The following is a 27393-nucleotide window of genomic DNA, read 5'->3' as shown; positions in this document are numbered from 1 at the left end:
TGCTGGAGAGGAATGAAGAGCTCAGAAAATGCCGGGGCCATTCTGAAAGGACACAGGGGCCATCCTGAAGTCACTCCCACTGGCTTAAGGCTGGGACTACTTAAGTAATAAAACAAAGATTGGATAATAACCCCATTCTGTTTTTCTCCCATAACCGTGGCCATCTCTTACCCTGCCATATAATTAACTTATGGTTTTGTTTATTGCCCCTCTCCCAGGAGAATGGAAGCTTTCCAGAGGTGGGGGCTTGGGGATGTGTTTTGTTCACTGACACATCCCAAGCACCACGGCAGCACCTGGCGAACAGTGCAGACTCGACACACGTTTGTGGAATGAGCGAATTTGCCCTTCTCCTCTCACTGGCACGCAGACTGGGGAAACTGGAAGTTCTAGCAGAAACAAAAAGGATTTTTGCAAAGAATCGGACACCAAACAGCGGCAGCCACCCCACCATCTGACTCTCTGCCCTAGTTCACCTGAGATTCACACGAGTGGGCAGCAGTGCTCCTCAGACCTCTGAGCAGTCCAGGACGGTCCCCAGAGGAAAGAGCATGACAACCTGGGAGCCTGCCTCCCAGGGGACACTTTGGAAGATTTTCCTCTTAAAAGAACACTTGAAACAGCTGTGGCTACTGTATTTTGCCGTGTATAATGTGCACTTTAGGGCCCAAATTTTTGAGGGAAAAATAAGGATGCATTGCTTTACCCATGAGTATAACGATTACATACCGTGGGTATAATAATCCCGTCTATAACATGCACAAAAACGTGTGTACGTATTACACACGGCAAAATACAGTGTTTTGCAAACTGGGTGAGAAGGCTGACTTCTGCATGGCCGATTTAAAGCCTGTTGGTGTCTTTGTCTCAACTGGAACCCTTCCCCTCTTGGGAGATTGACATTGAGTGCCCATTTGATGGAGAAGAGGAAGGACACACGGACAAGGTGCGTGTGTTAGTTTGCGAGGGCTGCTGCAGAAAAGTGCCACAAACTGGGTGACTTAAACCAACAAAAATGTACCATCTCACAGACCTGGAGGCCAGAGGTCTGACGTCAAGGTACCCACAGAGGGGCATGCTCCCTCAGAGACTCTGGGGAGAATTCCTCCTGGCCTCTCCCAGCTTCTGGTAGCCTCGGGGGTTCCTTGGCAGCTGTATCGGTCCAATCTCTGCTTCTGTTACCACGTGGCTGTCTTCACATCCTCTTGCCTGTGTGCATGTCTGTCTCTGTGTCCAAATCTTCCTTTAAAAAAAAGATTATTTATTTATAGAGAGAGGGGAAGGCAGAGAGAGAAGGAAACATCGATTGGTTGCCTCTTGCATGCCTCCAAACAGGGTCTGGCCCGCAACCCAGGCGTGTGCACCAACTGGGAACAGAACCGGCGACCTTTCTGTCGGCAGAGCAACACCCAACCCACTGAGCCACACTGGTCAGGGCCAAATCTCCCCTTTTTATGAGCAAAGCAGTCGTGTTGAATGAGGGTCCACCTTAATGACCTCATTTCAGCTTGATTACCTTGATTAACCAAGGTCCTATTTCCAAATAAGGTCACAACTTGGGGTCCTAGACGTTAGGACTTCATTATGTATTTTTGGGGGGGGACACAAATCAGCCCACCACAGTTAAGTAACTTCAGATCATGGAATGTCAGAGCTTTTCTCTGAGAGCCACCCCAGCCTATACCCCTCTCTGCATGATGTTAACCATGCCCAGCCTCTCCCGAAACAGGAAGTGGTCATGGAAATGCGCTCAAATATTAACTATGGTAAAAATTATCTGAGTCTGCCAGGCCTCCCATTCCTGCTGCTGCTGATCACCCTCCAAGATGCAGGCATCCCCTCGTTCCCTGATGCCCTGGGTTTCCACCCTCCTGACTGCACATGTCATGGCTCACCTGCCTTCCCAGCACCCCCTAGAGGCCAGCAGCCAGCTTGGTGTCATTGGAAAGGGTGAGAACAGGGTGAGCTATCCTTTGGGGAGCTCTGTGATCTGGCTAGGAGTGATGTGAGAGTGAGACGCAGGGGCGACTGAGCGTGGGGAGCACCAGTAGGGGATGTGGAGATAATTAACAGCTGACCGCAAATTGGAGGAGCTACATGATAAGGGCCTGGGGCAGCCCATAACTGAGGAATGTTAGGTTAAGTGACAAGAGACTTCAAATCAAATCACCGGATACATATTAGGACCCAACTCAGTACTGCAGGGAGCCGTGGGTGATATAAAGACATATAATATCTGTTTCCTGCCCTCCAGGAAGTTATAATCTATCTGGGAAGGTTAGACACACAATTCAGGAGTAGTCAGATAGCAAAATGTTTAAATAGCCATTCACAATATCACATGATCAGTTGCTAAAGGAACTAGAGAGCTTCACACACGCTTCTAGAATTGTGAACCAGGAGAAACTATTTGATTATTTATGGTTAGAGAGGTGTGTATTTTCCTACTTGAGGAAAGGAAGGGTTAACCAACCAGAGCAAATCAATGAAATAAAGATTTTTTTTCAGAGATCAATTAAATTGATAAACCTTTAGCTAGACTAAGAAAAAAGAGAGAAGCCTCCTATAAAATCAGAAATGAAAAAGGAGACATTGTAACTGATGACAGAAATAAAAAAGACTATAAGAGACTCCTATGAACAATTACATGCCAACAAATTGGGTAAGCTAGAAGAAATGGATGCAAACCACCCAAGACTGAATCATGAAGAAACAGAAAATCTGAGCAGACCCATAACTAGGAAGGAGATTAAATCAGTAAAAAAAAAAATCTCTCAACAAAGAAAAGCCTAGGACCAGATGGCTTCACTGAGAATTCTACCAAACATTTAAAAAAGAATTCATGCCAATCCTTCTCCAATTCTTCCAAAATATTGGAGGGGAGGGAATACATCCAAACTCATTTTATGAGGCCAGTGTTATGCTGATGCCAAAGCCAAAGACACTGTGAGGAAAGAAACCACAGGCCAATATCTCTGATGACGAGGATGTGAAAAAGCCTCCACAAAATGCTAGCAAATCTCATTTAACAGCACAGTGAAATGATCATCCACCATGACTAAGCAGGGTTTATCCGTGGGATGCAGCGATGGCTCAACGTACTCACACAGAAATCATATCCCGCCTTAAAAGAACAAAGGCTAAAAATCACATCATCACCCCAGCAGATGCAGAAAAAGCATTTGATCAAATTCAACACCTTTCCTGATTAAAAAAAAATACTCAGCAAACTAGGAAATGAAGGAAACTAACCCAGCATAATAAAGCCCCTCTATGAAAAGCCAATTGCTAACATCACATTTAGTGGTGCAACGCTGAAAACTTTCCCTCCGATTCTGGAACGGGGCCGGGATGCGCACTTCAGCCAGTTCCGCCCCACACAGCGCCAGAAGGAAGTGCTGGCTGGAACACTCAGGGAAGCTCAGTGGGGCGACCCGATCAGCTCAGTCCCCACAAAGTCAACAGTTTTCTTTACAGCTGGCAAAGAAAAACGGGAAACAGGAACATTCCTCGATATTTAGAAATAGCCATCAAAAGAATTCAAAACAGAAACACTTGAGGAATGAAAGGTTTTTCCCTCTGAGACCATGGCTTCTTACTATAAGCCCTTCTGTACATTTGATTATTTAAGCATGTGCCTAAATTATTTTGATTACAGCTTTACATTTTAATTTTTATTTATTTCTCTTCAAGCTTTAAGAGAAAGTTTATTTAGAGAGTTACAGAGGTAGGAGGGGAGAGGAAGGCAGAGGGAATGAGCCAGGTGGGGGAAGAGGAGGAGGGAAGAAGAGGCGTGGGTGTGGTCCCTGGAGGAAGAGCACGCAAATTTTTATTTTTGAAAAGTCCTATTTGTTTGTGTAAACGATCCAAACAGGCCTAAGAAGGAAAATAAAAACTTCCCAACTTCATAAGCCCTTCATTTCCACTCTCTGGAACTGACTTCTCTTTCCAGTATTTCAGATAACCTGGAAATTTCCTGTGTACGTATAAGCATATCTGTATGGGTGTGTATCACTTTAAATAGGTGATAGTATGGTGTCTGCCTCGCTTACTCTTTCCACTTGAAAATGACTTTGACAGCTTTTGTGTTTGCTGCCCGTGGTCCTCCTCAGACCACAGAGCGCCCCGTGCGTGCATGCCCCGTGATGTATCTGCCATTCCTTATCAAGGCCACACGGGTTGCTTTCGGTTTTTGTTTGTTGTGTTTTGTTGTTGTTTTGCTGTTTCAGACGATGCCATGATGAACAGCCTGTACATGGTGCGCGTCTGTTATCTTGCATGAATAAATCTGGAAAAATGGAACTTTATTGGGAGCTAAGCAATCAAAGACACTATAAGAAGCCTCATAAATAAAGACTTGTCTTATACGTACTCCTCTGAAGTGTAACATACGTGCAGAAAAGTGTGCACATAGTAAGTGTGCACAGATGGCTGTTCACACTGGGAACTGCCCTGGGGTCAGGAGGCAGAAGAGGATCCACATCCCAGGGGAGCCCTGTGTCCCTTCCAGCTGCCCTTTTCTGGCAGCGTGAGTGCCCTCCTCTGGCCTGGTTCGGAACCATGGAATCGAATAGCCCGCACCCTTTGGTGCCGGGTGTCTCCAGTGCAGCGTCCTGTCTGCGGGATTCATCTCTGTTACTGTGGGCAGCCGAAGCTGGTTTGTGCCCAGCGCTGTTTGCCCTTGCTTTGTGCGACTATTCCACAGTCCGTCTGCCCACCACTGATGGGCGTCTGTGTTCTTCCAGGTGAGGGGCTGTTCTGAAGAGGGCTTTATTTTGTTGAACATGTGCAGCCGTTTCAGTCGGGTGTCCTCGAGGAGTGGACTTTCTGGGCCATGGGGATGTGCACGGTCAATGTTAGCAGATGCTCCTGGCTGTCCCAGTTCACATGCCCTCCGGCCATGGGCAAGGGTTCCAGTGACTCCACATTCTTGCCATGCTTTAGATTTTGGTCTGTGTTTTTTATTTTAGCCATTTTATATGGACTCAAAACAATTCTGTGCAATTCTTAGAGAGCCACTCTGGATTGGACTGCAGATCCAGAAAGCTTGCTGGGTGGGGGCGGGGAGGGGCTGAAAGCAAGCTGGACTTGGTCGGGTCTGGGGGGTACAGGTGACGGCGCTGGGCCTGCACCTGCACCCGAGCTAAGATGGTGGCAGCGAGAGCACCCCTTTAAAGACAGCCCAGCTGCTCTGGGGTTTCTGCTGACAGGTCTGTCCTGAGGGCCCCGCGAGATCACTTGCAGCAAGAGAAAAGCCTTCTCTAAGGGAAGAAGAGAATTCAGCTTGGATTTTTTAGTGGCCCCAGGTGGGAAATCGTTTCTTCTGGCCCATAAAGCAGCCGTCTGTGTTGCTGTGTTTTACTACCAGCGTTCCCGCACTGGCTGGAAGAAGCTGGCCCAGGCAGATGTGCTGGGGGTGGGGGTGGCAGGGAAAAATTTATGCACCAGACTCCTCAGGATGCCTCTGCAGCTTCCTCTGCCACACGAGCCAGGTGCAGCCCCCGACTCCAGCCTGCCCGGGGTGGGGGACGTCAAACCTGTAGTTAGCGGACAGGTCAGAATCTCAGAAGAGACGTCTGGACCAAAGACATATACGGCAGGTCCTGGAATATTGTTGTTTCATTCAACACCATTTTGTTATAATGCTGATGAGATGCAATAGGAATTTAATCCTTGTTTCTGTCAATGGTAACATTGGTTTCATTCTATGTCGTTCCACTTAAAGTCACAGAACCTACTGAAGACGTTAAGTGAGGACTTCCCCTGCATGAGGGTGATTGCAGCCACTGATGGTCTTCAAAGACTTGGAGACTGAAACCCCGCTTTCGGCTTCTGCTACCCAGAGAGGATGCTGAAGTGTGCAGTCAGGGAGCCTGACAGGTATGGGGTTTGCTGCACCAGCGAGAACAAAGCTGAGGGTGAGTCCACTGGGGGCAGGATGTGGGGGCCCCCAGGCTCAGCCAGGCCCCAGAGAACAAGTGTCAAGGGTCATTGGCCTTGTGTTCAGTGTCCAAGGCCAGCAATGTGTCGGTTGGCCAGAGAGGCTGGAGAACAGGAGACCCCCTGTGAGGTTAGATGCAGCACAGTCCCCAGACCATCCTCACTTCTGACGCCAGTTGCAAGTTTAAGGGTCTTCACGACCATTCCTAAGTTCTGGAATTCACTAGAAAGACTTGCAGGTCTCACGGAAAGAGGTTATACCCATGGTAATAGTCTGTTAAAGGGGAAGGATGCCAGTTAAAACCAGCCAAGGGAAGAGGCGCATTGGGCACTTGTGTTTCTTTGCCTGAGAGGTCTCTAGTCTGCCCGCTCTGCCCAGACCAGAAGAACAGAGGACGATGTCCCCAGGAGCTCCCCTCAAACAGTGACCGGTGGGGGGTGTACAAATGTCCCAGCTCCCTTGGCCCTTGGGTGGGCACTCTGAAGGCTGCTCCGCGCTGGCTCCCGGTCTCCCAACAGGATTAAGCTCCTGTCACCCGTGGTGGCAAGCGGTTTGGTCATGCACCCTTCACAGGCTGCCTCTCCTTCCCCTTCCCCATCTCGTTGCCTCTCCACTGGTACTTCCCGCGATCTTCTCCCTCCATGTCTCAGGGTCAGCTTCTGGGGGCCCCTAAGTGAACAGGTGGTTGTTACCATTTACCAGGACCTGATCATGCTCAGGGCATCCCCAGAAGATTGACAGGAAGCCATTGCATCCCTAGTCACCCCGAAAGGAGGGCTCCCCCTGCCACATTTGACATGTGAGGGCACGGAGGCTGAGCGAGGCCTTGCCAGCGGCCCAAAGCAGGGGCACTGGAGTCCAGACAGGCTCTTTCCACCGTATCTGAGGTGATGCTCTTAAGAGCAGGGACTGGAACTGAGTCTGAGCTGCCTCCACTTACCTTGTGCTGAGCAGCCCAGAGCCCGCAAGTGTTTATTGGCCTGTCCGGCCAATAAATAGTGAATCCCCACTATTGCCCAATAAATCCTTGTATATGAGTTACCTAACATCACCATTATAATAGCCCCAGGGAGTACCTACTATTACGTCATCCTTATGTCATTGATGAGGACCCCAGGGGGGCAAGCCACCTGCCCAAGGCCACATGGCTGGTGCTGGAAGAAGCCTGAGTCCTTCTGCAATCCACAATAGGGATGGAAGATTGGGGGCGGAAATGAGCCGAAGGAAAGAGGCAGGGGGAGGGGAAGCCAAGGTTCACCCTGCTGGCAGCTGGTGCCAGCGCATCGCCCCATTCTGGAACGCGTCTCTGTCACACACAGGGTAAATGGGTCTATTTCCAGTGAGTTATCTGCTAGCCGGCAGCTCCATCCAGCTGCTCATTAGCACAATAAAAAAATTATCAAACGGGCCTTCTGATTCCCAGTCCCGGGGGAACGGACCACGGAACTTGGAAACAACTCGTTAGTAAGTCTGATCAAAGTCTGGTTGTGCGATAATTAGAAACTACTGCCTCTTCCTCCAGGCTGGGGGCTCATAAACAGCAGGTGCCTGAAGTTTTTATTTGGGTCGGACCAGAAACCTCAACAGATTCATTTCCTCCTAATTTACACCCATCTCAATGGGGAAAGCAGTAAGAAGCTGGGTTTTTGCTCCGGGAGCCCCACTGGCTCCGAGTCTGCAGCAGGCCGGAAGTGAGGGGGTGGGAGGCATATACTTAAATGAGCCAATGAGCTGCCTAGAAAGCAAGATGGACAAGCCCCTTAGACAGCGGGCATCAGTGCCGGGTCCAGGGCTGAGCGGAGAGTGGAATCCCTTTTTCTCTCATTGAGGTCCCCACTGCAGCAGCCGATGGGAGGGGGAGTGTGGTCATGGTCGAACACTGGAGGCCACAGTTGTGACTGACCATCCAAAGATCCCAGGGGCAAAAGAGGGTGGGCCATAGGGAGGTTTAGCTAGCACACTAGGTGGTTCCTTCACTGAATCATTCAATAAATATTTATTGAAGACCTACTACGTGCCAGCACTGTGCAAGGCATGGGATCAGAAGGTGAATAAAAAGACAGCGCCTGCCCTTAGAGATCATACAGGTCCGTGAGGAGGATGGTCCATCCCGGCAGAGAGAGTCAAGTTCAGAGTCAGAGAGGGCATGGGCGCAGCTTCCGAAGAGGAGGAGTGTGGGGGCAGAGGGCAGGCAGACCTCGGCCCCAGAGCGCAGAACGGAAGAGTCTTCATCCTCCCAGAATCTCTCGCAGGAGTGTCCTGCGAATCTGGAGCTGCTGCGACTTGCTGACCCAGCCGTGGCCTCCGAGCCCCGTCCTCCTCCCTGCCCTCAAACTCTCAGGTACTGGATATTGGTGCCCAGGAACAGGAAGTCCTAGGGGAGACAAGACAGAACAGGATGGTGAAAGCATCCTCGGCTCCAAAAAGCTGCATCTCCAATTTAAAAGGAGGCCGGTGGCTGGGAAAACACGAGCCCTGCCAGAAACCAGGTCGGGGCATAAATCCGAGTGTGCTTCTGTCCCCAAGGTCTCCATAAAGCACAGCTTTTGCCTGCCACCTTCTCTAAGGTAGCGATTTATTTGCCATTTCCCAAGCTGCTGCTTCCTGGCAGGCCTCATAAATGTCCTTTGTGTCACCTAAATGTTCTCTCCTGGGCAAATAACACAAAATTGTGAGCTGCTGGGGTTTACGCTCCTACCTCCTCGTAGGTTTCCATCACCCAAACGGGTGGAAATTCTGAACTCAAGGCAAAGAAAGTCCTATTCTTCCCCCTAGCGATACATCCGCTGCCTTTGGGTGTTAAATAAATGGACAGTGTTGACCTCAAAATCCTAATGAATATGATAGCATATAACAAATCTTCCCATGATTTCCCACGTGCCAAACAGACCTAGGCGCTTTCATACTTGGTGTCTCATCTTCATAAGAGCCCAGTGGGCTGCATCCCATTTTACAGAGGAGAAAACTGAGGCCGGCTGCGTGGATTGCCACTCAGCCTTTGCTTTGAACAATGATCTGAGTCTGTAAACACTCAGCAGTAGTTGGGTGTTGAGATCTCTGTGCCTGAAGGACCTTTGGACATTTGGTTTCCAATACACCAGTTGGTTGGTCAGCCCTTCAGTGTCCTAGTCACACCGCTGCCCTCCACTCTCTTCTGTAGCTGTTATATGCTGCATGTTGATGATGTGTGGGCACCAGGCAGCCCCTCCTTTAGAGCTCCCAGGCCCACCGCCCCCGTCATCCCCCCTTACAGAGGCTGGTCTAGAAAGATAACTGTGGGACACAGACGGACCATAAAACCCTTGATCAGAATAGTGGAGAGAATAGTGGAGAATCGGACACCTTCCTAATTTGGTATTAAAATAGTTAAGTAAATTATGGTCCATCTAATGGGTGGGACAGGACTGAACACTGGGCGTGGGGTGGGGGAGAAGACTGTGACAAAAAGAAGAAAAAGAAAGAAAACGTGTGTGAGCACTGGCGATGCAACTATTTGAAACACAAATAATTTTTTAGATGCTTAGAGAAATAAAAAGTACTGAAAGGAGCCCACCAAAATTCAGACTGTGGGTGTGGGGGTGGCACAGCAAACATATATTTATAATAAAACTCTTCCACTTTTAGAACTTGGCCTGTTAGCATATCTAGGATTGCAGTATTTTAAAATGAGCTGGTGTTGAGGTTAACCCAGGTCATTCGGGGCTGGGGGGTAGGAGGCTGTATAGCACAGACTGTGTCAACCACCCCTCGCTCCAATAGAAATGCCACTTCTGAAGGCCAGGTGGATGGCTTGGTGGCATCTAGCCATGCTGACAGCTTCCCACTGCAGTCCGGGCTCCCCCAGCTGCAGGGCTGGGCGGCACCCCGCTCACTGAGCTTTGGTCGCTGAACCTAGAAAGCTGAATCATCCCCCTCCCCCAATTCTCCGAGCCCCCCTGAACCCACTCACCTTGTGGATCTGGAGAACAGGGTCAGAGAGCTGAATGTGCTTTAGCAGAGGAAGGCGGAAGCCTTTTGCCAATTTCTCTGGAGGTTGAGGCATGACATTGAGAGAGATTTTTTTAATAAATAACAATGGTAGACAATGTTTTTTTAAAAGAAAAAAACTTTTGCTCCAAATCTATACACAGTATATTCTCATTTAATTATCACCAAAGACTGTGAGGTAGATATGATTATTATTCTCATTTTACAGATACGGACACTGAGGCACAGAGTGCTCAAGCAACTTATCCTAGGTCACACAGCTAGAAAGGGGCAGAGCTGGGAGTTCAACCCAGGAAGGCTGGCACAGGACCCTGAGATTGCAGCCTGGGGCTGTGCGGAAGGAGGGGCAGGTATGGGGCAGAATACACTCATGCCAGAAGCTGTGGGCAGCTGCCCTCTGCCCTCTACCCTCATCTCATCTTCTAGTGCAGCAAAATGACGTAGAGACTCATGATGGACACAGCGTTTAGGTCTTTATGCTCCATATTTTTGACTAGGGAGTTGGCAGTTGACACAGAAATGTGAATTCAGAGGTGGGCTGCCTTTCACTCTCTGTATTAACTTGGTCCTTAGTTTTTCACTTGCCACGTCAGGGTGTAGGGGACACTTCTGTGTGTTTCTCCTTCTCTTAGAAGGAGTTTCCTGTGCTCCAAATTGCTGTCCCAGTCCCCAGCCCTCATTAAGCCCTGGAGGGAGCTGAAGTTGACTTCAACACTCCCATTGCAAAGACAGGCCACTGACGCTCACAGAGAAGTGACTTGCCCAAGGTCTCACAGCCTGCAGGAGAGCCCTGTTTCCCAACTCCAAGTCCAACTCTCTTTCCCCCGCAAAACAGTGTCTACTCTTGACTTGGAAAGATCCAGAGCGATTCTTACCATTGACCTCCCGGTAGAGGGTGTTGATAAGGTAGTAGTTGAGCAGTGCTTCTAGCAGCTCCACCTGGTGGAGAACAGGAGAATGGCACATATCGTCACAACGTTCACCTGGTGGTCACAGTGGTCATCCTGTTCCCCACCTGGCAGATAGCACTGTGACCACGTGTGTCATCTTGCCCACCAATAAACCTCCACACTACCACCGTGAAGGCAGGTGGTTCTGTATGTGCTGACACAGCAAAAGGCTTGAGAAAAGCAAATTTCAGATAGATACCTACACCATGCTACTCTGAGATAAAACTGTTTCGAGACCTACACCTGTAGGTGCGCAAAGGGATAGAACAATGCTTGCAGACTACACACCCAACCACCTTTCCTCTAGGAAGGACATCGAGGTTTGGCTTGGCCTTATTTTAAGTACTCATTTGTTTAAATGAGAGTGTTTTCTGAATTACTTGTGTAATGAACAGAAATTAAGAGACACAATTTTTAACACTACGTGGCAGGTATAGGGCTCAGAGCACTGTATATTGCTCCAGTCTTCACAGTAACCCCTTTGGGTTCGCATCCACGACCCCATTTCACAGATAAGAAAACTGAGGCCAACAGCATGAAGGTGGATTGTTAGAAATTGAGCAGCGGGGCCAGAATTTGAATCCAGATTTATCTTATTTTATAGGGCTTGCTTTTTATATCCATGTTCCAAAAACCTGATGTCTAACTTTTTGTGAATCTTTACATATGTTTTATTTTATAGAACATTTTTACATGCCGTACATAGATAGGATATTGGTGTGTCATTATTCACTTTATTCTCTAAAAGGAGTTTCCTTTGGGGCCCTGTGGGCAGTATCTCTCCCCACACTTCGTGTGTTCATTTCCTCTTCGTAAGTACTCAAGGGAAAGTCTGGGAGGAGGAGAACTGGCTGGGGGTGGTCAGAGGAGGTCAGTGTCGCTGGGACCGTAAAGATGAAAACAACTACTACGAGTTCAAGTCTTCCGTCGCCTCCTCAGCCTGGGAGGAGCAGCTGCCATCACCCCACCTTCTCCCTTTTCAGAAATTTCCCTGTGATTGCTTCAGCCCACACGGATCTTCCCATTCTCCTTCCTCCTTTAATAGGGGGCCATCTATTTCACCACGTCTTCCTCTTTGTGGGAATCCTCTTGTTTTGTGCGCCCAGCAATCAGTTCCCCTTGTTTTAATGAGTCCCTCTTCCACCCTCCCCGCCCTCCAAGGGCCCTTCTTTCCAATTTCAGTGCGTGTTGTGGGGGATTGCAAATTCTGGCTCCGGGAAACCCTTCCTTGGCTGATTGGCCTTGTCGAATTTCTAGCCATCCTGATTGGCTGAAGAATGGGCACATGGCTAAGACTGATCCAATGAGAGCTAGCACAGGGACTATTTTTTTTGTAGGTTTAAATAAAATGAAATTACAGGGAATTTAGATGGTTTTCACCAATGGGTGGAGAGATTCTTCTTCTTTTAATCCTCACCCAAGGACATTTTTTTTTCATTGCTTTTAGAGAGAGATGAAGGGAGAGAGGAAGAAAGAAATAGCAACGTGAGAGAGAAGCACTGATTGGTTGCTTCCTCCATGTGACCAGACCAGGGATCACATTCCTGGCCCCGGGACCAGGAGCAAACCCGAAACCCAGGTATGTGCCCTGAGCGGCAATAGAACCTGTGACCCTTCCAGTTACTAGACGATACTCCAACCACTGAGCCACACCAGCCAGGGCTGTAGAGAGATTCTTGCTGCATTAATTTGAGTACCTAAGTCCAGCTATGCCTGAAATCTCTATCTTTAGTTTTCTTTGTTGTTTTTGTTTTTTAATGCTATGCTTCCATACTTTTCTCTTGTATGCTTAAGACATTTTTAGTCGGCTTTCTATTCCTTGAAGTTAAAAGAACTCGGTCCAACAGAAGATTTAATTGCATATTGTCTTACACTGGGGTGTAACCTCTGCTGGGGCAGAGAGCAGCTCTCCTCCTCCTCCGCTTTCTACTCGAGGCGCTACAGCTTTGTTCAGTAAACACTCTGAATTAATTAGCATCCCAATCGTTGCATAATTAAAAACGATAATAACTTACATTGAATACTCCAACTTTAGATTCTTTCAGTTCCACTTGTATCCTGTAACGAACCAGAGGCAGTTCAGAGATGTGGGTCTCCCACGGGCGACCTCAGCACTGGGGGAGTTCCCAGAAAGGAGGAGTCACAGGGCCAAGAGTGGGGTAGGGGCGGGGGTGAAAAAGATGACTGAGTAACCCAAACCGGCGGTAGGACCTCATTGGGAAGACTCGAAGAAGGGAGGTGGGTAGTGCAGAGCCCAATCTTTTCCTATCACTTCCGGAAGTCCGTGTAGCTGATGTCTCAAAGTCACAGATTAAGACAAGCAGTATTAGTAAATTCTGTAGAAGTCTGGAGGTAATGGGGGTTAGCTGGAAAGGAAGTTCATAGAAGCAGGGCCGGTGGGGTAAAAGAATTTGGCCAGCTGAGCTAGAATGTAAGTGTCTCTCTCAAATGGTGGGCCCCTAACTTTGACAGGAGAATCTCCTCACACCCCTACCTCCAGCGAGGATCAGGTGCAGGGCCAGACAGGGCAAGCCCAGTTGAGCGCCCCCTAGTGGGTGGGAGACTGACTTACTTTTCTGGCTTCAGGAACCCAGTGATCTTGCTGGCGTTGAAGGTCAACATGGCAGATACATTAGCAGCCTGGAAATTCCAGCAGAGGGAAACAGGTCTGAATGCACAGGAAAGACAACTACGAGAACCAGCTGTCTTCTCTAAACAAACAGCTTGATGAATTAAAGCAGGAACTCCTCCTCCACTGGACTATGGACTCCCAGGAGGCTTATCGCAGGAGTTCAATACATGTTTGAACTTGAACATTTTTACTCGAAATTGTTGACTATGATAGCAGTTAAACTTTGAACAGACTACCGAGAGAAATCTCTGGAAAAGGGACCATTTCTAGCTATCTCAGGGCTAAGATTCAGCCCTAGTAATAATAATATTGTTTTAATTTAAAATATATTGGTAACAACAATTTACATAACAATAATAGCAATATCAAATTGCAGGTATAGCACTTAGGTGTAATTACTCTTCTAGACATTTGTCTCTTTGAGTTTCACACCTAAATAAAAGAGCGCAGCTCTCCCTCCGGTGAGCAGGAGCCCCCAAAGGCTCAGAATCCCTTCTTTATTAGGCAGGGTCCACTGGGAGAGGAGAAACTCTCTCAATGTTTAACTCAGAGAGACTTTAATGCAGGGAATTGGTTATACAAGTGATGGCAATGCTGAGAAGCCAAAGGAAAAAGCGTTTCGGAGGCAAGCAAGAGATTAGCAGAGGCAGAAAGCTGCTTCCGCCCCAAGATGAAAAGAACAGAGGGACTTGGGGCTATGGGGGCCACCATGGAGGAGACACAGTCAGTCCCCCAAGTCTCTGTCTAGGACAAGGAGAGGAAAACTATGCTCTGGCTTCTTCCTTCCTCCTGCGCCTCATTCTCCTGACAGTGCCTTCCATTGGCTGACCTCCCTGGAAGTCAGGGTGCAAGGGATCCAGGGAAATGTAGTCTTCGGGGGTCAGATATAGATACAGACACAGAGCAGAGCAAACAGGTCAAACACCCCTAAACCCTCCTCCTCACAGTAGCCCAGACTCACTTAGTGGGAGACACATACATTAAACAAGCCTGCAAACAGCTACATAAATACGGGTATATTTATAATAAATGTAATGAAGAAAACTAATAGGGTGCTACAAAAGAAACATGACAAGGGGCCCGAGGTACACTGAGGTAAGGGCAATCAAGAAAGGCCCGTTTGTGAAAGTGATGTTCGAGCTGAAGCCCGAGGGAAATGGGTAAGTGGGGGGAGGGGAGAAAAGCACACGGGAAGAAGGAACCGCGTGCACAAACGCCAACCTTACCACGCCAAGCTGAAAGACTGGCTCCTTGACGGAGCCAGGCAGGAGCACAAAGGCCTCGATCTCCATCTGGGGGGCCAAGGACAGATTCCCGGGGCTGAAGTTCAGCACAGGGGCCGAGGCCACTCTTCCCTGGAGCTCCAAGTTCATGTCGGGGTAGCGTTTGGCTAACTGGGGGGCAGAATGAGGAGATTAGGTCAAGAGAATGAAACATGTAGGTTTGCCAGGAGAACTGGGGGGAGTCCGAGAAATCCGAGAATGCTTTTTGGTTGATTTTACTGCCATAAAATGCACTGTGCCTTTTTCTCTTAGTGGTATAACAGGACATCTTTCCATGTTAGACACATAGAGTCTGTACCCTCTTTTTCATGGCTGCGTTGTATTCCATTGTGCATGGCTACTGCTGCTAATGGAACCCTACTGGGTATCAGGTTGTCTCTAAGGTTTTGCCATGATAATGACCCCTCCGGGTGCACCCTTGGCTATTATTTGGGGGGGTACATTCCTAGAAGTGGAATTACTGAGTCAAAGGGCAGGGATATTTTTTAAAGCTTTCTGACCGGAATTGCCAAACTCCCCGCCCAATTTTTTCATTCCCCACTCTTTCCCGGGCATAGGTGAGAGCTATTGTTTGTGCACACCCTCCTCACAGCAGGGTGACTATATATGCAGAGATCAGATGCTAATATTTTTGAAATATGACACAACCAGATCCTTCCATTTCAAAAGTGCTCATAACGTTATGTTTAACTAAGGGTAGGTGCAGGTTTAATTTGGGGCAGGACTGATCCTTTTGGGGGGGGGCAGTCGATAAAAGAACAACAGTCCCCTGAGCCTTTTGGTTATGCAAATGAAAAATCTACACCCTATTGTAAAAGAGAGATGTTTAAGCCCTGGCTGGCATAGCTCAGTGGATTGAGCTCGGGCTGCGAACCAAAGTGTCACAGGTTCGATTCCCAGTCAGGCTACATACCTGGGTTGCAGGCCATGACCCCCAGCAACCTCACATTGATGTTTCTCTCTCTCTCTCTCTCTATCTCCCTCCCTTCCCTCTCTAACAATAAATAGGTAAAATTAAAAAAAGAAGAGAGATGTTTAGAAAGTTGAGGAGGGACACCTCTTTAGTAAGAAGGTGGGCTGAGTTGCTTCCCTGTTGGGTTAAATATGACGCAAGCAGGAAAGGGGGAGGGAGAGTTTGCTTCTCTTTCTGGGGCAACAGGGGTGCTGGAGCCAGGGTGTGAGCAAGGGCCCTCCGAAGCTGCCGGGACAACACAGCGCAGTTGGGCCATGGTGGGCCCTTACGATGAGAAAGAGCCCGTACGTAGGGAGTGCCTTACGGAAGGACACAGCCCCGGCACTGCAGGACTTGAAGTGTAAAAAATTTCCCACCAGTGTAATTCCTCTGAGCCATCATCAAGCTGTCTACAGGGCATGTTAAACGCTATGGCCTGTCTGAGCTGTGTTTTGGGGGGACTCAGAAGGCGGGGGAGAGGCGAGGACAGGTGGCATTCAGCGGGATTAAATGAGATGCTGCACAGGAAGAGCTTAGCCTGGCAGTCACAGAGCCACGAGGTTATTTGCAGCAACACGGGGCGTGGCCGAAGACTGGAAGCGACCTTCACACGCTTCCGCGGGAGTCTGGACCAACGCGCTCTGGTCAGTCCACACGCCGGCAGACAGGCGCCCGTGGAAACAGGAGTGAAGGAGATCTCTGTCTACCTGTATGGAGCGACCCCTGGTACAGTTAGGGGAGAAAACGCACTAAATGGCGTGTATAATGGGCCTTCAGTTCGTAAGAAAAGAGGAAAGACCCACAAATTTGTTTGTATGTACATGGTGTTCGCGGAAGGATGCGTACACTGGTGATGTTGGTAGACTCAGGGTGGGAACTGGGTGGTTGGGGGATGGGAGTAGACAGGAGACTTTCCATTCTGTAGCCTTTTATGTCATTCAAATAGTGAACTATGATCATTTATTCTCCAGTCAAAAAACAATTGTTTAAAGCATCGAGAACGGCGTCTGGTCCCTAGCACACCCTCTTTAGTTGATGTTATTAACTAGGGTACATGTGCATTCCCTGGGGTTCTCAGATAGCACCGGTAAATGACTGGGGTGCCTGTGGCCCCAGGAGACCCAGGCTCAGGCCTGCGCTATCTGGGCTTTGAGGGGAGGAGAGGCCCAAAGCCCACAGCACTCTGGCCTTCCCTGGGGGGCTCGTGGCTGCTCACTGACTCCTGCACAAGCTGAGAGGAGTGCGGGGGGTTTAGAGAGGAACCCTGAAGGCTAGCCTGCACCCACCGAGGGCTGATGGACCCTTACCCGGGGGACGAAGGGGCGGAAGGACTTGGTGGTCAGTCGGAGGTTAGAGGTCGGTGGAACCTGCAGGAAAGAGACACAGAAGTTTTAGGGTGCTCCTTCTGGAGCTGAAGGTCTGAAGAGAGAGGTGGGGGTATTCAGGACTGGAACTTTTTGAATGCTCAGGGATACCATGTGACAAGATGCCCATCCTGCATTAAACGGAAGTACATGAGTCCGCAGGTACTCTCTGCTCTCCATGGGGCCCAGGTGACATGTGGGACAGACTCCAAGGGTTTATGAAGGTGAGATTTGCAGACACACAGACCTAGGTTCAGCTCTTGGCTTTGTCACTGTGTGGTCTCAGGCCACTCCCTCCACCTCTGAGCTTCAACTTCCTCACTATAAAATGGGTTAGTCATAGTGCCCACCTATCAGGTCACTGGGAGGGCTCAGTGAGTGGGTGCGCACAGTGCATCTGGCACAAGACCTCGCACATAGTGAGTGCTCGGTGAAACGTAGCTGTAGGATCCAGCCGCAAAAGAAAGGACTACACCGCAGGTGGGGCCGGTGAATTGGATATGATGAAGGAAGGAAAGGCCCGTGCATGTGTGAGAATCCTTTCAAAGGGGAGAGTCACTCCAACCCTCCACCAGACCGTTCCCGGTTTATTTCCAGGGGAAACTAGATCCTCCAAATCAGACGGCCCTGTGTATCCCCCACCATCCTGACATTGCTCACGAGCTACAAGAGCTATGAGAAATAATCTTCTGAAGCCCAGAAATATTAAAGACACTAGAGATATTAAAAATGTGATCCACTATAAAATTTAGTATCCCTTTTACAAAGTCACATTTGAGAGAGTTGTTTTAGAGATAAGTGTTAGGAAGACTTTGTCTCTCCTTTCTACCATAAATCACTAAATCATGTACCCTTTTCACTTTGGCTCCAAGGAAGCTCCTAGATAGATTTGTGATTAGAAAAAGCAATTTGTGGGCCCAGTGGCTTCATAATTGTGCTTTACTTTCAACTTGGTCTTTATTTACTGTTTATTCTATGTAACTTTATGCTTTTCGTTCACTAAAATCTTTTTTAAAAAATTTAGAAACCATCAGAATGAGAGAAAATATGAATTAGAGTAACAGATTTAGACTAGGAGGAAAATAAAACACAAAGTTTTCCACAATTGTTATAAGAGAGAAAGAACTTTGATGTTTGAGCTTCCTGGCAGGCAAAGTAAAAAGGGAAATTGTGCTAACATATTTTCCCTGGTCTTGATCTTTTTTTTGTAATCATAGTTTATGGTTTCACTGATGTAAAGGGTGTAGAAAGGACAGAAGGAAGGGAAACCAGGTTACATTGTTACTTGTAAGCATTGTTCCACCACCATCCTTACCACATCGTCGGTGATGGAGAAGTTCAGGTACCCTGCCTCATAATATACTTGGCTGGCTGTGTTGAAGACATAATCAGAGATGGCAAAGTAGACCATTCGACTGTGTTCCTCGGGGAGGCTCATGACAGGAGCAAGGAAGGCAACTGGGGAGCGATGATCACGGTTAAAAATTTCAGCCTGGAGAGAGAAAACAAGGTCCATTGAAGTTTTTGAAGTTTATCCCAGGGCTGGACATCTGAGCTAGGTAATCACCTAACACAGACTGATAAGGGGGCCCTGGCTAGAGATACCGCCTGAAACTTCACCAGTAAAGACATTTTCCTTTAGGCCAAAGTGTTGCAGTACCAGAATTGTCCAGAATCCCTTAATAAAAAACTCACCAGCTTTGATACATTTACCCACAAGACCTGCTGGCCAGACCCTCTGACTGACCTCTTCTGCACGGTGGGCAAGGTGAAGGAGAGGAAGAAGGGGGAGGGGAAGTAACAGGGCCTGAGAGCTTTCAGGCACTTGTGAGAGGATCCTGGCTCTGGGAACACTCTCCACCGCTCCCTATTGCCCTGCCTTTGACACAGCTGAAACCACAGGGAGATGTGGACAGATCTGAAACCGGGGGACAGGAGGCTGCAAGAAAGAGCTGGCCCTGAGGGACAAATGCCATGCTGAGGCAGGACCCACCCCAGCCCCTGCTTCAGGACCCTCACCTTCAACATCACGTCCAGCATTTGGGCTGTTGCCCGAGGGGGCTCCATTAGGCTGTAATCAATGCCAGCGAAACTGTCAATCTCTGTTGTGACTGTGAACAGGGGAGAGGCAGCATTAGGAGGCAGACAGGGAGAAGGGGTGAGGGTCCTGACTGACCTACATTCCCGTGACTTTCTTCAGAGCCCCCTGCCCCTCTGCCTCAAGACCCTCCACCCAGCCCAGCCCCAGGGCAAAGAGCTCTTTCACCAAGAAAGACACCAGCTGGGCTCTCTTGTCCCACTGGTGGATCAGCCATGGGGGCAGTGGGGAAGCTCAGCCGGGAGCTTGAGTGGATTCCAGGGAGACACACACACATCCCGAGGGTGGGAGGAGCCCAGGTCTGGCAGCCGTTCACACCTGGAGCTTCCTGTCAAGGCAGTCACACAGTGGGGAGAGTTCTCTAACCAAGGGCATGGCTATCCAGGCTTACAACGGAGGCCTTGATCTTAGGGGACCTGGCCTCCTAGCAACACAGACCAAATAACCAGGAAGGTCAGACACATCCCCCTACAGCCCTGGAGGAACAGGAGATCCACGTCTCAGCACCAGGTTGTTTGCACCCACCTGGGCTTCCACTGGAGGGGGTGTGGGGGCCTGGGGGCCAGGCTATCACAGGACACCCCAAGACAACTTGTCAGGGACTGTGTCTGCACATTTTACGTGTGCACCCTAGATCTAGAGCTGCTGTGTTTGAGGGCTGTTCTGCAGGTACACTTAACGTGCAGGCAAAGAGGCTGGGCCAGGTGCCATCTCCCCCAGACTGGCAATAGCACAGGGGGGCAACAAGCCTACTTGTCCAGAATCTGGGGAATTTTTAAATAAATGAAGGCACATCCATAGGAGGTAATACTCCACAGCTATTAAAATGAGGCTGTTACCACGCCTTTGGAAACTAGCAGGGTTTGATAATGCTGATACTATGCATACCCTATGAGCCTGCAATCTCACTCCTGGGTATACCCCAGACACATGTGTTAAATGAACTAGAATATCCATAGCAGCACTTCCCATAATTGTCGGTCTGAAACTGAAAACAGCCACAGGACTGTCAGCAGTAGACGGGATAAATGCATGCAGGGACATCGACACGGAGCACCCTACACGGCAAGGAGGATGAATGAACTCACCATGCAACAACACGGATCAGACTCATTTTAAAGGTGAACAAGGAAAACCTTTGTTTTCGATAGAAGGCTCTGAATACTGCAAGATTCCATCCGTGTACAAAACGCAAAATTAACCTTTGCTGGCAAAAGCTGGGGTAGTGGTCACCCTTGAGTGGCAGGCAGTGACAGAGGGAGGCACCAGGGGGCTCCAAAAGGCCAATCACACTCTGTGTGTTGCTCTGGGAGCTGGTGTGTATGTGCTCAGTTTGTGAAGATTCTTCAGGCTGTTCACTTACGCTGTGAGCACTTTTCTGTATTAACTTACATAAAATACGTTTTCAAAACTGAGGTCAATTTAGATGTGTTGATATAGAAATGTTGGAACTTCCAACATTTACAAGTTACAAAAGGACAATGTCTATGCTGAATAGATTTATATATATATATATATATATATATATATATATATATACACAATTATGCATATACACATATTCATTAAAAAAGGAACACATATGTGAATGTGTGTTCATATACTCGTGTATGCAGGGTTTGCAGAAGTAAGGCCTGCTTGAGTGTGGTTGGTAGGGCAATACTATGGATGTAATAATTTATAGTTTTAATTCTAACATTTCACCTAAAATGTCATATGGTGTGCCTGAGTGTGATATTGTTGTTACAGAATTACATGCTTATGATTTTGTAATAAACGATTTTATAATAAAAAGGGGGCGTTATGTGTGCCAGACCCTGTATTTGTATACGCAAAGGAAATATCTGAGAGGACACACCCAACAGAGAGGTTACTTCTTGGGGAAAAATTTGGGGAGAAAAAGGGCCTTTTAATTTGTACTTTTCATACTTCCATCCCGTTTAAGGTTTTATAAGGTACATATATGCTCTTATAAGAATTAATAGGAATAAACTGTCCCTGGGTGAGGGGGGATTCCCTACCTGGAAGAGTTTGGAGATAAGGCTGTAGGTCAGAGGTCACCGATTCCTGGACAGCTTCGCAAATCTGAAAGAGACGGAAGAGAAAGCCTGAGTGAGCTCTCTGGCTTCGGCCTGGCACTGTGCTGCTTGCTTTAGTCATGTGATTTCACTCTGTTTTGCACCCCCCCCACCACACCCACACACACACACACACACACACACACACACACCAGCTCTTCGACCTTTGGCAGATGCTTTGTCCTTTCTGGGCTGGGGCCCAATTTTGACTTCAGCCCAGCCCCCGCACAGCTCCAATGTTCTTACCTTGCTCTCTAGTGTCCTTTGGAGTTTGGACTCGATCTCGTCGTGGAAGAGATTCACCAGCCACCTGGGGAGCGGGGCACAGGGGACGGTCAGCTGCGTGTCCCTGAACACAGCGGCAGTGGGGCAGCAGGGAAAGCCAGGCCTGAGGGAGCCCTCCCTGCCCCATCCCGAGACCCTGCTGTGTTTCCCCAGTCCCAGCTCCCAGCACGCTCACTGATTCCGGGCAGCTGGCACCCCAGCCCCCTGCTGCGCCCCAAGCAACCTCCACAGATCTGGGGAAGGGGCTCAAAAATCCGCATGTTTCTAATCAAGGACATGTGACTCAGAGAAACTTGCCCAAAGACTTGTACTGTATCTTTTTCATAAACTCTCCTTCGGCCCTAAGCCCTTCTGTTCCCCCAGTAGCCGCGTTTCATTGGCCTGAGGGTAGTTCCTGAAGTTCTTTTGCTGGAAGTGGAGCACCCGTACTCCTGGTTTGAATCTGTGCCCGTTCATCTCGGCAGTGCCCCCAGGAACGACCTCCGAGTGCCCGTGATGTGCTCGCGCATTGTGCCGGGGCCTTTATGCTTTTCAAGGGCCAGGCCTCTGGCTGGCCGGCCTGGGGCTGCAACCAGGGCTCGAGCCAGCCACTGCCCCAGTGGTGGCTTACTTACCCCAAAGCTCCCGACAGGTCCACCTCCACGTCGTGGATGTGGCTGCTACAGGCGGAGGCAGTGACCGTGGGCCTGCCCGAGGGCTCACTGCCCAGGACCAGGTTGACCGAAATAGTGACGCCCTTGACCCACAGGTCAAAGGAGCCCTGCAGTCTCCTGGACAAGAAGAGAGAAGGAAGAATGGATTCCTAGACTAGAGTCGGCCGCAATTTGGGGGGAAACAAAATAAGAAGCCCAATTCTTACCCCCAAATAAACGGAGCTGGAGCAACAATTTAATTACAAAAAAAATTATTTCAAATGTTTATTATAAAGCAAATAGGAAGATGGGGCCACCTATCTGCATTGGGGTAACTCAGAGGTGTGTCCTCCACCCACACTGTCTCTGGGGGTTCTCGGGGGTGTCTTCCCTCCCTGCCTCACTTCCCCAGGCCCCTGTGGGTGCTTCCTTAGGCCACTTCCCAGGTGAAGTATTTGCACTTAAACTCTTGCCTTGGGGTCTGCTGCTGGGGTAAGCAAACCAAGAGCACACGATGTTACTACCTCATTTAGCTCTCCCACAACCCCATCAGGGAGGATGGTAAGGGACTGGTCCAAGACCCAGGACCTGGAACCTGGGTGGTCTCTGGGCTTGGGCTCCCTCCATCCACCACGTGGCCTTTGTGATGAGCTAGGGACTCCTTGGACCCAAGGAGAATGGAGCCAAGGCCAAGGGCCCAAGAGCCAGGGAGTCAAGTCAACTTACAGGAATGACTTGCGCACCTTCCACTTGCCGTGGACCTGGATGGAGGAGTCGGAGATGGACAGACTCAGGCCCTGGCCCGGGAGGGGTGTCAAAGCAGAGGCCAGCAGCTCACAGCTGCGGATGTCCAGACTGAGGAGAGAGGCACGGAGGGTGGTGTCAGCCCCGGCTTGGGTCCAGCCTCAGCAGGGGTCTTGCTCCCACCTTTGTATTTTCCCCACAGGGAGGACTGGACCAGCAGGGCTGCCTCAGGCACGTGTCTGGGCACCCCCACTTACTGAGCCCCTGCTGTGCGCCCAGCACTGACCACATAGCCACGCTCAGCACGTTCTGTCCATTGCGTCACTGAGGCCTCAGAGGGGTCAGCACTATTATTCTTCCCTTTTCACAGGGGAGGAAATAAAAACTCACAGAAGGGGTACATTTGCCCAAAGTCACAGCCTCAGGATCAGAGCCCACGGGTCTGATGACCCTGGGTGGGATCTGGGGTAGGGCCCATAGACACACCCCTCTGTGTTTGGAGCTCCTTCCCCCACCCATCCCCTCCCTTGACACAGGCAGGTGGGGGGAGCCAGATTCACAGAAGGCCAAGGGCAGTTTGAGTAAAGATGCAAAAAGGGCGGAGGGCAGCAAACCAAGATGACACGTTATCAGGGGCTGTCATTGGGAAAAGAATGATCAAGTGCCATTTTATTTGCCTAGTACATAGTAGGTGCTCAATAAGTGTTTGCTGATGGACTGAATAAAAGAGGGAAGGGAGGAAGCAATCAATGGTAGTGAGCAGGGAGGGGGTTGATGAGCTGTGGACTCCATTACCCTTCTTTCACTGCCTGCCCTGTGATGAGCTAGGGACTTCTTGGACCCAAGAAGAATGGGGCCAAGGCCAAGGGCCCAAGAGCCTCTTTCCTGCCCTACAAAAACTGCCTCATGCCTTTTTTTGCAGCAGCTGCTTGTATGTAACCATCCTTTGAAGACTTAACTCAAATGCCGCCTCCTCTGGGAAGACTTCTTTGACTCCCCCAGATGTACAAACCTCAGCTCTAACAGTTGGACTACTATATCTAAGGTTTAAGGTCTATCTTCCCTTCCAGACTGTCCAGGGGTCAGACCACACCTGGACTACCATTACTCAAAGGAGGTGCAGTGGCATCTGCATCACACAGATAAGGAAACTGAGGCTCAGGTCACAGAGTTAGTGCGCCTTCATTACTATTTGTTGCATGAGCGAATAGAGGATCCTAATTCCCTCCTAGAACTTCCCTCTGAACTCTGAGAAACTGTCCTACTGTTTGTTTCAGAGGGGTCCTGACCCAATCCTGGGCCTCTTCCTCTCCAGGTTCCCACCCCTGCCTCCTTGGGACCCCAGCGGAAGGGAGCCCCACCTGTGGAACTCATAGTTCCCACGTCCAACATGCTTGATCTTGAAGTCCCCGTCGAAGTCAGGCAGTGTGATCTCATGCAGCTCTCTCTGCAGGGCCACCAGCCCCTCCTTGGCCACTGTGGACAGGAAGAGGCTAGGAGTCAGCCTAGTCCGCCTGCCCCCCTCCCCTCCAATCCCGTAGTGGCTTCCACCCGCCCTGGGGAGAGAGGCCCACTGCCTTATCAACGGTAATTACAGGTGTGGGTTAGTGAGCCCTTCTGCATACCAGGTGGCTCGAGAAACACTCAGGACATCGCCACACTGAATGTGGCACGTGCCCACTTTATGGATGAGGAAACAGAATGCCCATGTCAGCAACTCCGCAGTGGGGAGGGCTGCTGTGTGCTTGTGTGGGCGATTCTCTTTCCTGTCCTTCACGGCGTCTAGCCTGTGCGGAAGAAACTGTAAGGGTTTTAGGGATAGAGTTCTCGCTTTGGCCTCTTTCTGGCAAGGTGCATTTGAACAAGTCCTCAACCTTCACTTTCTCCATCCATCAAAACGCAATGATGATACTTTCCTCACTGGGGTGCATGAGGGTGAAAGGCAATCGTTCAGAGCGCAGAGGGGCTGGGAGGATCAAAGGCAGTCCTGGCCTGGCGCCCGGCACGCAGCAGGCACTGGGTCAAGGCCGGGAACAGCGAGGCGGGTTTGTATATTGAAAGTACGGAAAGGACCAAAAGTCCAACGCTGGAGGATCTGTTAAATAAACATGATACATTCACATGCAGAAGGGAACAAAAGGGAAATGTTGTCTGATTTAGGGTTTCCGTAGAAACAGGACCTTCTGTTTGTTCTGAAATACGAAGGCGCCAGGACTGTGCCCTCAAGAAGGACACAGGCTCACCGATGACCAATGGTCTGCCTCTTTCCAACTTACATTCCTCCCCTCAGCAAATGCATGTGCCAGTCCCTGTGCCAGAATTCTACTCCCTTATCTCTGGCTAACTCCTCCTTATCTTGTCTACCTTACCTCACCTCCTCCAGGAAGACTTCCCTGATTTCCCTCTCCCTCTGCCCCTAGCCAGCCTGGGCTCCTAACAACCGTATTTGGTAGAATTTATTACCCCACCTAATACATAAGGCCATTGAGGCTCCATGAATATGAGAAGCTTCCTTTGATCAATTACTGTGCAGAGTGGTGTATAAATACCCCAGACCCCTTGACCCATGGATGGATTAATTCTGAGGCATCGTTTTAGCATCTTTTAAAAAATACTCTTACTTTTGTCCATTCTTTAAAACGGAGGCATAACATACACAAGGTACCTAACGGGCGCTAGCCTTAAGGTGCTGCCTTCCTTCCCTTCCCGTCTCGCATTTCCTCTCCCCTAGGGTGTGTCCTGGAATCATCTCCCAAACCAACCACTTGCACCCCAATCCTTGTGTCTTTGGCTGGCAGGAACCCAGCTAAGACAAGTAGGCGCCTGAGTGACACGGTGGTTGGGTCGCGAGGCCCAGAGTCCCAGACAGGCCCAAAGGAGTGTGCCTGTCTGTGCCCCTGCCGTGCCCAGAGCAACCGGGTGCCAAGCAGGTCAGCCAGCCCAGCTGAGGGCCATCGCGCCTTACCATACTCCAGGCCCTTGGCTGTGATCCTGGCGACCAGGCCGGGGCGGACGCCCAGGGCCCCAGGGGCGGACGTGAGCAGCAGTCCCAGCAGCAGAGAGGCCAGGGCCCTGGCTGAGGCCGGCATCCTGGGCTCCCGGTGGGTGAGCCAGGGCTGTTGCAAGTGCGGGCTGGGCCCTGCTTCCTTAAGTAGCTGTGCCTGTGAGCTGGGGCAGCTCCCATGTGGGGACGAGTTCCTGGAATCAGGACGGGAAGGGGGGGCACAGGGACTGGAACCTGCTTGCGACACTGTGGGGGTCATGTGTCATACTAAAAAGTCTGCTGCTGCCGCTCCAGGGTCAGAGGGTGGACCGGCCAGGCCCCAGGTGGCAGTATCCATCCACTCTTCCCACGGAAAGACCCCAAGTTCATTGCTAGGCAGACCTGGTTTTATAGACTAGGAAACTGAGGCTCAGGGGGGACACGTCACATGCTGGAGATCACACACCCAGCAAACAGCAGAGCTGGGAGTCTGGCGCCATCCCAGTTCTCTCATCTTGATACTCGACACTGTTTATTTAAAAAAGAACCACCCCATCCCCGCCCCGCCATGGGAAAACAGGCTTTCTCCAGTCTTGGTGGTGGTATCATTTCCCGGAAGGTAACTTGGCAAATCATTAAACGCCTGCATGCCCGGTGACCCAGCCGTTGCATAATTAAGCCAGTGCACAAATATGCCACTGCATCACGGTGCCCATTGTTGTGCCATGTGAAATAGGCAAAGAAGGAGCGGGACCCAACCTCAAGGGTCCGACAAAAAAGAGCACCGGCTAAATTAACGATGGTGCAGCCATTTAACGCGAGGCTGCAGAAGTCAACACATTTGCTGATATGAACAGATGGTCACAAAGGGGCGGTTTCTAGTGGTGCCGTATCCTGAGGTTCTATTCCTTTGTTTTATTCCCGTGTTTGCCAGTCAGGAAAATTCTTAGCAAGGAGTTACGAGAAATTGTCTCTGGTTGACTGGGCAGGGTTATAGGTGTTTTAAAATCTTTTTGTTTGTTGGTATTTAAAATTTGTATTTGGGGGAGGGGGTGTGGTTCTGGGGATATGTTTTATTTGCAGTAATTAAAGATGGTATAATTTTATTTTGAAAAAAACAAAATTTGTAGCAGGGATTGTGCTAAATTCATAGGGGTTCCCAAGAACTCTGTATCTTTTGAGCATTATTCTACCCCCACCTCCAGGAAGCCCTCCCTGATCACCCCCATGTTTCCCTGGGTTAGAGAAAGGTCTCCCTCTGAAGTCCCAGAATCCTCTGCATTTTCTCCAAACAGCATTAACAATTCTCTGCTTTTTTGTAATTGTGGTCCTTTAAAAATAGGTCCAAAAATACTTTGACACTCCTCCCATTAAAAGGTGGAGGCTTCCTCTTAAAACTGGCGAGGTCTTTGTGACTGCCTCCACAAATCGAATGTTGTGGGAGTAACAGAGTTACTTCCCAGC

At 49.6% G+C, this 27393-nt stretch overlaps 1 protein-coding gene across 2 annotated transcripts; it reads right to left on the bottom strand.

Annotated features, from left to right (window-relative positions):
• Positions 1–7906: 7906 nt before the first annotated feature.
• On the bottom strand, positions 7907–26143 carry LOC114506680 (lipopolysaccharide-binding protein). 2 transcript variants are annotated; one of them, XM_028524491.2, is made up of 15 exons: positions 25912–26141; positions 24308–24422; positions 22929–23057; positions 22185–22340; positions 21532–21595; positions 21229–21292; positions 19129–19220; positions 18425–18601; positions 17053–17112; positions 14737–14904; positions 13451–13518; positions 12894–12936; positions 10804–10867; positions 9891–9967; positions 7907–8315 (listed from the first exon to the last, which is right to left on the bottom strand). In XM_028524491.2, the coding sequence occupies exons 1-15, from the start codon at positions 26033–26035 to the stop codon at positions 8271–8273; spliced, it is 1446 nt and encodes a 481-aa protein (XP_028380292.1). In that variant the 5' UTR covers positions 26036–26141; the 3' UTR covers positions 7907–8270. The 2 variants fall into 2 exon arrangements, with proteins under 2 accessions (XP_028380292.1, XP_035865711.1); XM_036009818.1 differs by lacking the exon at positions 18425–18601 and having other exon boundaries at positions 25912–26143.
• Positions 26144–27393: the final 1250 nt, after the last annotated feature.

This window comes from Phyllostomus discolor, chromosome 9 (assembly GCF_004126475.2).
Source record: "Phyllostomus discolor isolate MPI-MPIP mPhyDis1 chromosome 9, mPhyDis1.pri.v3, whole genome shotgun sequence".
Classification (NCBI taxonomy): domain Eukaryota; kingdom Metazoa; phylum Chordata; class Mammalia; order Chiroptera; family Phyllostomidae; genus Phyllostomus; species Phyllostomus discolor.
The sequence above is the reverse complement of the archived record's forward strand: the minus strand, read 5'-3'. Positions and strand labels throughout refer to the sequence as shown.